The sequence below is a fragment of the Alligator sinensis genome, unplaced genomic scaffold (assembly GCF_000455745.1).
Source record: "Alligator sinensis unplaced genomic scaffold, ASM45574v1 scaffold144_2, whole genome shotgun sequence".
Taxonomy (NCBI): Eukaryota; Metazoa; Chordata; order Crocodylia; family Alligatoridae; genus Alligator; species Alligator sinensis.
Genome location: NW_005841872.1, coordinates 1,595,947 through 1,606,562, shown reverse-complemented (window position 1 = coordinate 1,606,562; position 10,616 = coordinate 1,595,947). Strand labels below are relative to the sequence as shown.

Genomic DNA, 10,616 nt, shown 5'->3' with positions numbered 1-10,616 from the left:
AGGGGGTCGGACTCAATGATCTATTGAGGTCCCTTCCGACCCTAACACCTATGAATCTATGAAAGCGACCAAAACGCTGGCTTGCATCCATAGATGCTTCTCAAGCAAATCCCGGGACATCATTCTCCCCCTGTACTAGGCCTTGGTGAGGCTGCAGCTGGAGTACTGCGTCCAGTTTTGGGCTCCACAATTCAAAAAGGATGTGGAGAAGCTTGAGAGAGTCCAGAGAAGAGCCACGCGCATGATCAGAGGTCAGGGAAGCAGACCCTACGATGACAGGCTGAGAGCCCTGGGGCTCTTTAGCCTGGAAAAGCGCAGGCTCAGGGGTGATCTGACGGCCACCTATAAGTTTATCAGGGGTGACCACCAGTATCTGGGGGAACATTTGTTCACCAGAGCACCCCAAGGGATGACGACTAGGTCGAATGGTCATAAACTACTACAAGACTGTTTCAGGCTGGACATAAGGAAGAATTTCTTTACTGTCAAAGCCCCCAAGGTCTGGAACAGCCTGCCACCGGAGGTAGTTCAAGCGCCTACATTGAACACCTTCAAGAGCAAACTGGATGCTTATCTTGCTGGGATCCTGTGACCCCAGCTGACTTCCTGCCCTTTGGGCAGGGGGCTGGACTCGATGATCTTCGGAGGTCCCTTCCAGCCCTAATGTCTATGAAATCTATGAAATGTATAACTCCATAAGAATTCAACACCCAGAATCCTTCAAAAGAACTTGCCGTAACTGAAGGCATTTTAAGATCTATTTCACACCTTTAACCTTTACACTGTCACCTATTAAGAGGCGTGAAGCTGAAATGGCTATACTTAAATAAGCACATTTCACATTTTCCTCTATCCAGCATTATACAATACATGCATATTCCAAAATTACTAAATCTACCAATTATTCATTATTTTTAAGCTATCTAACCCTGGGAAATTTCAATATACAGATCCTCCTCCACAAGGCTCTTATGCAAGCACGCCACCCATCTAAAAATAAAATGTATTCGTTCCACTGGGGCTTTGTTACATTTCACATAAATATTTTCTTACCAAGGCTGCAGTTCAATTAGATAATCTTCAAACTGTGCGAAATACAACTAATTAGATACTTTCTAAAAAGACTACCAGCATGTTGTACATGAGAGAAAAGACGACAAAGGAGATAGAACTATTACACACACACATTACCAGATTAATCATTTTAAGTTACCTGGTTCTGGGAAAATAATAAAAATATAAAAAAAGAAAGGATTGCATGAAGTGAATTCACCAGCATCTGTGCTATTGCCCCCACATTACTGTTAAACCTTACAATATATTTTAAGAGCACTTACTTTTAGAAGCATGTGTTTCTCATTGGGTGTTAGATACATTTTATTTTCATAGTAGTCCACACACAAATTCACAATATCTGCAAGCAGCTCTTCATACCCAGCAATCACTTCAAGCTGTTGCTGTAAAGACTAGAAGGAAAAATAAGAATATTTATCCTACTCGTTATTCCTTAGCAAGATTAACAATCCAACACTGAAAACATATAAAGTAACAAATATATATTTTTAAAAGACTGTTAAAACTCACTTGTGTTATCTTGTTGTGATTAGCAAGGAACATGGAAAGGTTCTGGGATTCCTGGATGGACTGAGGATCAGCCATTTTACGCAGAAACTGCGCAGCACTGGTCAATTAAAAGAAATATTTAATTTTTTTTTTTTTAAATCACATACAATTCCATCCATTCCTGACAGAAACTGCATATGTTAGTCTCTCTCTTTACACCAGGGATAGGCAATTTTTTTTGGCCGGAGTGCTGAAAAAACTACAATGTCTACCTTGGAAGATGCCAGAGTGCCAGCATGCCAGAAAAACAAAACGGGGCGCCGGCGGGGCCAGGGGGGTGTACATGGCAGGATACACTGCATATTAGTATATTTAATAATCAGAAATGTTGCCTTTGTTGTGCTGTATTCCATTTTGGCCAAGCATGTTGCAATGAAAGCAAGAGAAAAAAAAAGACAAATGAGAGAGAGAGAGAGAGAGAACACCAGACACACTACATGCACACGCACATAGAGAACCACGTGCACAGACACAGAGAACCACGTGCACACCCAGAACAGACACATGCACACAAACATCCGCAACCAGACATGTGTGCGCACACAAACACAGAGAACCAGACAGTCAGACAAGCACACAGAACCAGATGCTGGGCTCGGAACAGGTGGGAGTCAGACGGGCTCAGCTGCTGCCAGCCAGGAAGCCCAGGCTGCTCCCAGCAGGTAGCTGGGTGGCTGCAAGCCCTGCTGCAAGCAGACTGGGCTCCGTGGTTGGCAACAGCTACTCAGAGCGTAGGCCGGTTGCAGCCAGAAGGCTGCAAATATCTACTCTGGGCTCCGGCTTCAGCTCCATACCATCGGATGTACGTGCGCCTTGGAGTGGATGGTGGGGATAAAGGCAGCACAGCCTTTCCACTATCCACTCTGAGGTCTACGTGCAGTTGCTGCCGGCATGGAACTGATGCCAGGGCTGTGAAGCCCAGCGCAGCTGTTTGCAGCCTACTTGCTGCCTGCTGCAGCTTCCCAGAGCCCAGGCTGGCTACAAACAGCTGCGCCAGGCTCCAGAGCCCAGTCACCAGCTCTGTGCCAGCAGCGGGGGAAAAGCCGGGGCTGCGCTGCCTCAGGTCCCCTGCCCCCGCCTCCCTCCCCATCAGCTCCAAGGCACACGTGCACCCACCAGTATGGAGCTAATGCTGGAGCCCAGAGCAGATGTTTGTAGCCTCCTAGCTGCAACCAGCCCAGGCTCTGTGTAGCTGCTGCCAACCATGGAGCCTGGTCTGCCTGCAACAGGGCTTGCAGCCACCCAGCCGCCTGCTGGGAGCAGCCCAGGCTTCGTGGCCAGCAGCAGCTGCCTAGAGCCCAGGCTGGTGGTGGTGTGCCGAGCAAAATGGCTTCATGTGCCATGCTCAGCACACATGCCAGCGGTTGCTGACCCCTGCTCTACATATTCACTGCTTTAAGATCACTCATGAGTACTAGATACTGCCACACTTATTTTGCTGCAACTTTTCAAAAAACAGGAGATTCAACACAGGTTGATATTGTGCAAAAACTGCACTGTTTTTGAAACTATCAAAAATTGGTTACATAAGGATGAACTGATAAGGCCCCTTACCAATGCACAACACCCTCCCCTTACGAAGGATGATGGTAACTAAATCCATGAACAGTGCAACCATGGGTCTTTACTAGCCATGATTGTTGTTTTCAACTCTCTGCTTACAGTCCAAAACACCCCTCCCAGAGCTAGCACTCCAGTAAAGAGCTGTTCCAGATGGACACCTGGAGTGCAGTGATACTATGCCAGGTTACACCAGCTGATGATCAAATCTCAAGGACACGTTCTGTTCCCTTGGAACACTGCTCTGGAGAAACAAATTATTCTGAAACCAAAGGACAACTAAAAGGAGAATTCCTCATAGGACAACAGAAATTCAGCTGAGCAGAAGCAGCATGAATCAAACAAGCCATTTATTACCTTAATCGTGATCATTATGAACCACCTGCCACTGTACTTCACAGTTGTTGCAAGTGCTGTGTGTTTAAGGGAAACACTCTCTGCCTCCTACATTTGCCATAACACACAACTTGCAAATGTAATACACTGTAGTTTGAGTCTGTTTTGGGTTCATCACCAATGTTCTAGCCTTCTCGCCTCCTGCTCTGTCTACAGTAGCTGAGGACAGCAAAGCCAGACAGCCTTACAGGCTACTGAATTAATGGTGACTAACAAAGAGATCAAGGTTGCATGTTAAAAAACAGGAGTATCATACTTGGGCAGAGGACAAAAAAGTCTTTCATACTAAAAAGAAAAAATTTATCAAAAAATGAATGCATAAAAGAGACAGACTGGCAGTTTGCATGCCTGGAGAACAAAGCTGTTTTGGTAGAACAAGCATAAAAAAAAATTTTTTTGGTCACAAAGATGTACCTTCAGGCAGGTCACCCTTTTGTTTCAGTGTTATCTTACCTATACTTTTAAAAATGCTTCCAAATAATACCAGTTCTTTACATAAAAAGAGCCACTACTGCCATCTAGTGTGGGTTCAGTGTTAAAGTAAGAGTTTGCTGTCATTGCATCTCACCGCTTGTAGGCAGAGTGGTCGTTCTTCACGCTGCATTTCATATTTTTCAGCTCATCCAGTACTGCAAACATGTTGATGAATTTGCCCAGTGTGATGAGATATGCTTCGGACACAAAGTCTTTCCTCCTCTCTGCATGACATAAACGTCTCACCTCTCCACAGAACCGTTCAATTGCATTTCTCTAGCAGAAGGAATGAAGGGAAAATTCCAACTTTCAGTGAAGAAACAGCTTCAGTAGGAAATTTCATTGTGTTATCTAAATGTTCTTGTCTTTTCCTTCTCCTCCTTCCATATAAGACTCTTTAAAATGCCTTGTATGGAGAGTGTGGGCACCTAACTCGTGGTATACAGTGCATCCCAGAGGCAGGTGCCTAAAAGTGGCAATGCTCAAATAAGTCTCTGTCAATTTAGCTGAAAGTTTTTAAGTGAAACATAGGGACAACTCACCCCTCTTTGTAAGTCACATACTTATTTCTATCATTGACTTACAGTAATACAATCTGAGCCAAGCCACATAAAATAGAGCACACAACAAGTTCAAATATTTTCTTCTATTAATAATCATGGTTTCAACTTTCTTTTACCTGAAAGTACATAAAATTCATCAGTTTTGTGACCTCTGGCTCCAGAACGTCCACGGTTTTCTCATATATTTCTACTCTGTTAGGCTGTTCATTGCATTTGACCTAAAGACAATCAAATAAATGGTTACTGAACAGTCCGTCCAAGCTGAAACTCCAGCAAAAACTCAGATCCAGAATGACACGTCTAACTAAGAAAATGTATGTATGGTAATGTTATTCATCCATATTTAGGTCCAAATTGTTGTTTTTAGTATCTCAGTCCTGTTTTTCAGGGAATACTATTTTCCAAATATAAAGGTGCCTAGAAGAAATCCAGCTGGATTCTTACTTGGCCTCCATCATTTTAGGCCCTGGGCGCCACACCTACAGTAACTAATTTAACCCCCAACCATCTCTGTGAAATAGTATTTTCCGCATTTTACAAGCTGGGGAATCAAAGCACAGAGATTCAGCAACTTCCCAGTCACAGGAGAAAGAGAGGCAAAACTGAAAACTGAACCCCTATAATCTACATGATAATCTGATGGTTTCACATGTATTACATTTGTGTCAGCATATGATATTTTTTGTTAGAAATTTTGTAAATCAAAAACTATTAAAAGGAATCACTATTTTGTTGCTTTTCCAGTTCCTCTCAACTCTTAAAAGTTCACATTTTAAAAGCCACTCAATTCGTAACTATGGACTGGTGGTATCTATGGGTATTTTTTTTTAATTAAATATAAACGCATATCTATAATACAGGGAGCCTCAAATACCTAGGAAAAAAATCACCAACTACACCTTCCCTATTTTATGTTTTTTGATCAGAACTTTTTAAATCTCTCCTTAACATTATCAAGTTACTAGTCACGTACAGTTTGAATTCAAGCTATAGATGCTGCTTTGCATTATCTTTTTTTATTTGCTATTAAATGAAATAGAAGGCTTTGAACTCAAATAAACTATTATCCTTCCAGAGCATGTAGCTTTTGTGCTATTCCCGAAGTTGGCAGAGAGAATAATGCACAGTAAAAAGAAATGCTTCCCAGGTTCCCTCACCAAACCACAGAAGAGGTGGTGTCATAGTACTGTCAGCTTTGTGGGCTCAGGAGTAAGGACTCCTTCAAATTCTTTGCTAAAGCTGCTGACCCATACAGTCACAGGGGAGAGAGGGAGGTCCAAGTTAGGCAGGGTGACACTTGAATTTTGGTTTTTTACCTGAGGAATGGCTCTTGAGCAACTTCTCCATGTATACAGCATGACAGCATACTCTTGGCCCTCTTCCAGCATTTCATTCTACAGTAAAGAAAAATATTCAACATGTGAGGAGCCACAGCACAGAAGAGATTAATTCTTCATTAAATCTTCCCCCATATCCTGCACAAAACCAACCTATTTTTCTTACTAGAATACATGTGTACAAAGCCACACACGATGTATTTTAAATGGTACGTCACCTTAGCAGCACGTTAAAATTGCCTTACTAAAGCAAATAGTGCAAGCAGGTTTCTATTTAAAAGCCCAACTCAACACGATTCATAATTTACCCAAAAAAAATTACTTCAGCTGTTCAAACCAACCTCTAAAAATCCTTCTATTCTTAATCATCTCTCTCAACAGTACTCTACTACATGTGAATTGAGATGCACAGAATCATCTTCACTATTTCTAATGGATGGAAATACTTTCACCATTTTAATGCAATGAGTATGTTACTATAATATGGTCAGCAAACTTGGCTCATGACAAAGACAAACATGAAATCTAAGCAAATCATGTTTTAACTGCATTCAAGACACTAAAATCACCAAAACAGAACTGGGAAACAATAAGGATCTTTACATTTATACACAGAAAAATGGAAAAGCGTTAAAACGTGGCGTAGTAAAATTTTCAGGGATAGGAAAGCAATCCTGCTTTCACATGAAAGGAAAAGCGATTGGTAACAATCAAATAACCAAGTCCAGATTCGTGAGTACGAAGACAGGTTCAGAAGTGTGTTGCTGTAAGCCCACATGACCACCTACAAACTATCCAAGTTCTCACTGATTTACAGAGCGGCCCACTGTTTGTAAGCGATATCAACAGTCACACTGGGCATTCTCACATCTTCCAGGAGGTGAGAAAGAGGTCCATATTTGCCACGTTCTGAAATGGTCCACTGAGGAGCACTTTTTCCAGAGCGGGTTGAATCCAGGAAGTACTTCTGCACAGCCAGTAACCAGTGACTGAATGGGATATGAATTTCATCCCAGAATTCTTCACAGTGCATGCAGTGCGTCTCAGGATAAACAAATGAAAAACTCTCTCAATCCCAAAGTGGCTTGTGAAATTTCAGAAGTGTCTTCAGAAAATTCTGGGAGATCTTTATAAATTGCTAAAGTTCAGGTTGGCCACGGTTTGATTGTATTTACAAGTTTGGGCGTATGTGTATCTACAAATATTTGTGGGGAGGAGGAGGATGGGCGTGCTCTCATGCACAAACATTACATGGGTCTTGACTTTAATGTTCCAGTTAGAATCATTATCATGGCATTAAGTTGCTCATCCAGAGATCTGGCACAGGTACCGCCTGCTGAGACAAAGCACAATATTTAGCAGTGGACCTGTGCCAGTGCTAGAGCCCCTTTTCAAAGCACGTATATAATCAAGACACCATGCCAGGTCTACAAAGTTCTCAGATTAGACTAGTGCTTGCTCTTTTTTTTTTTTTTTTTTTTTTTTTTTAAACACAACCCCTTTCTAGATGAGCTTCTAAAGTCAAAACTTTTATCCAGATACTTCAGATAACGATTGTTTAAAAGCAGCTGATTACAACAGGTAAAACTAAGTGGTTTCTCAGTGACTTTGTTGTGTAGGTGCAAGAGTGAGGAGGATCTTCCAATACCAAGCTTATTCCACTATTACCTTAGAGTCTGTGAAGATGGTGCTGAGTTCTTTGCTCTGTACTGCAGGAGTGATGTCATCAGTATAGGAGAACTTAAAAAACCTGTGTCCAGCAAGTCACTAATACAGATGTTGAAAAATGAAGGAGCTGATATGCATCTTTCCCAAACCAAAATAGAGTGGAATGGGAACTTTCTGGCACACCAGGTAAACTTTCCCCCATTAGTCATAATAACATGGATGTTGATAATACAAAGTGATGTCAGAAAGCTGAAGAATTGTTTAACAAAAGCTAAGGACAGAGACTTCCAAGCAATATTAACTAACCCAGTAAAGAGACTATTTGTGATGGGTAAGAAAAACAGTGAGCTAACCAAATGTTTCTTGCGAGAGATCATTCCTGAAGCTGGTGCCTCTTCGACATGGGGGGGCAGCGTTTGCTAACCCAGTTTTTTTCCTGAATTTATATCTATCATACCATAAGAAAACTGGTGAAAAACGTACTTACCATGCTAGAATGGACACAAGCTTGCTCAATGTATCTTGCAATGCCTGTAACAAATGCATTTCTATCTTCAAAATTAGTGTTGAAGTTTGGCTGTATGAAGAGGGGAAAAAAGACACACATCAAGATAGAAAAAATCCAAATGCCAGTACTTATAGAAAGGCAATGGAGAATGGCAATATTGCCAAAAGGCAAATATCAGAATGGATATTCTTGTACCTGGTAAAGCAGAGATGATGGAGGGGGTTCTATGCATGGTTGCTGATCTGGTAATGGTAATTCTTCCAAGAGATCCACATTGGACAAAGCATCCTCCAAAGTAACTTGAGCAGCCATTTTGCCTGTAGGGGTAAAAAAAAAAAATTATTAAAAAAAAAATGGGTGATGACAGTAACAAAGATTATTTATTTCTGATTTGGGAAATACACAACTTCACTGTTACAAAGACATTTAGGTGAAAATCATCCTCAAAAGGAAACTAACAAACTGAAAGCTAAAAGTAATAAGAGTAAAAAATAAATTTCAGGTTCTGCACATCCTGTTTTCCTGCCAAATTTTGCGGTTTTAGAAATATCTCCCGTCCCCGCATTGCTGAGAGAGAGACCCATAAAACAATGAGGCAGCCTGACTGCTCACACAAGGATGTAAAAACAGAACAGGATAAAAAAGAAAAGTTATGTCTGTCATGACCCAAAAGGCATGATTGTGTGCGTGTGCTTCGGCACCAGAATTATCCCCGTCAAGTTGCAGAGCATTGCACGGGAGAGTTTCCTGTAGCAGAGGAAACCCCGGTGCAGGGACGAGTTTCCCACCTTTTCTGCAGCTTCTTTTGCAGAGTGCATTGCTCATGTTGCAAGAGGAATGCACGGTGCAAAAGAGTTCCCGCCACCGGTATGCAGATTCGTTCCCCGTGATTGGCTAGTGCTAAATTATTCACACGTGGCGGCTAACGATTGGCCTGTTAGCCGTATAAGAGGCTTGAGCAGTTTCCACCCAAGCCGAAGAGGACTCCACATCCATCTCGTGGGGACTCTGGGTACACGGCAGGGTAATAGAAACCCTGTGTGAGATCCAGAGGAGCGTGGCGGCCTGATCCACCGCCCACCTCTTCCCGTCTTCGAACGCAACTTTTATAAGACGTATTTACGATTCCTATTTTGGTGGCTCGTTCACCCAGAGCATCCGGAGCTCTGTACCGTGGAGCCTAGCAACCTCCACGAGACCGTCTGTGTTGTCAGTCTGTAACTGCAACTTAATCAAGCTTTCCAGCCTACACCACTGCCATCTCGGTGTAAGTAAACAATCTTTTAAACTACCGCTACGCGTCCGTGCCTAATTCCAGCTCGAAGGCCTTCCCTCTCCGCCCCGGCGTGCCTGGGCTGCTGGCCACAGCCCGCGTGCAGCGCGAAAAGGGCTCGGGTCACTCCCGGCCTGCACAATGTCAAACCAAGCAAGCTAAGAATACAGCTTACTTATAGTCTCTTTCAATTACAGTAATCTTGGAAGAGTCTTGTAACACAACCAAGTATAGTTTTCAGACAGAAGTGTAAATTTTAAAATGATGCCTCTAAAGCTTTTTCCATAACATCCCACAGCTGCTACCACCAGCTCAACAAGTTTGGGCCAAGGCAACAGTACTTTAAGCACAAGAATTGGTTCTGAACAAAATTAACAACATAAAGGTGCTGGTGACCTCCTAGACCAGAAGTAGCCAACCTGTGGCAGGAGTGTCATAGGTAGCCCCTTTGTGTGGCATGTGACCAGTCAGGAAGGGGACAGGCAGCACAGCAGCAGATGGGGCAGGAGGCAGAAGACAGAGCAGATGATCAGGCAGGGAATATAGGGCAGAAAGCAGGAAACAGAACAGATCAGGCAGGGAGCGGAGCAGAAGAGAGAAAGCAGAGCAGCAGATCAAGCATAGTAAGGGGATCTGGGAGGGTGTGGAGCTCATGTGTGGCATTGCCAGCCAAAAAGATCAGCCCCTACTGGGGCAAACAACTTAACTGGACATAAACTAGGGCCCTGGCTGGTGTTACATTTATGGTGCATTCAACATGTTAACTGCAGCATGCCACAAGTTCAGACAGTGCGCAATACAATAAAATAGCGAACCAGCTGCAAAGATATTTCACATTTAATGGATCATCTTTGTGGCTGGTTTGTATTACAATTTAAATAGAACGTATGGCGTGTGTCCTGCTGATCATCAAGATGGGGCACATGGCAGCTCCGGGACCTGGAGCTGCTCCCCACTCAGTGAGCAGAGGTAAACCTAGTTCCTGGACCCGGGACTTGAGGCTGCCCCCTGCTCATTGAAAGGTACACTGGTAACTGCAACTGAATAAAGTCTAACTCAGGGCAGGGTAAAATACAGCCTGCGGGCCAGACCCTGTCCACTAGGCAATGTCATTCCACCTACGGGCACCCACCATCTAACTGTACCTAACCCAGCCCATGTGCCTTGCTCCCACCCTCGTGGATGGACAGGCCCAGGCCAGCCAGCACGCGGCT

At 43.2% G+C, this 10,616-nt stretch overlaps 1 protein-coding gene across 1 annotated transcript in view; it reads right to left on the bottom strand.

The window, feature by feature from the left end:
• Positions 1 to 8,446, bottom strand: part of CYFIP1 (cytoplasmic FMR1 interacting protein 1) — a 96,464-nt gene extending 88,018 nt beyond the window's left edge. The window contains 7 exon segments of the mRNA XM_025195564.1: positions 1,338 to 1,466; positions 1,585 to 1,681; positions 4,148 to 4,329; positions 4,733 to 4,834; positions 5,933 to 6,010; positions 8,109 to 8,198; positions 8,325 to 8,446. Coding sequence (XP_025051349.1) covers positions 1,338 to 1,466; positions 1,585 to 1,681; positions 4,148 to 4,329; positions 4,733 to 4,834; positions 5,933 to 6,010; positions 8,109 to 8,198; positions 8,325 to 8,441 — 795 coding nt within the window. The 5' untranslated portion in view covers positions 8,442 to 8,446.
• Between the last annotated feature and the right edge of the window lie 2,170 nt (positions 8,447 to 10,616).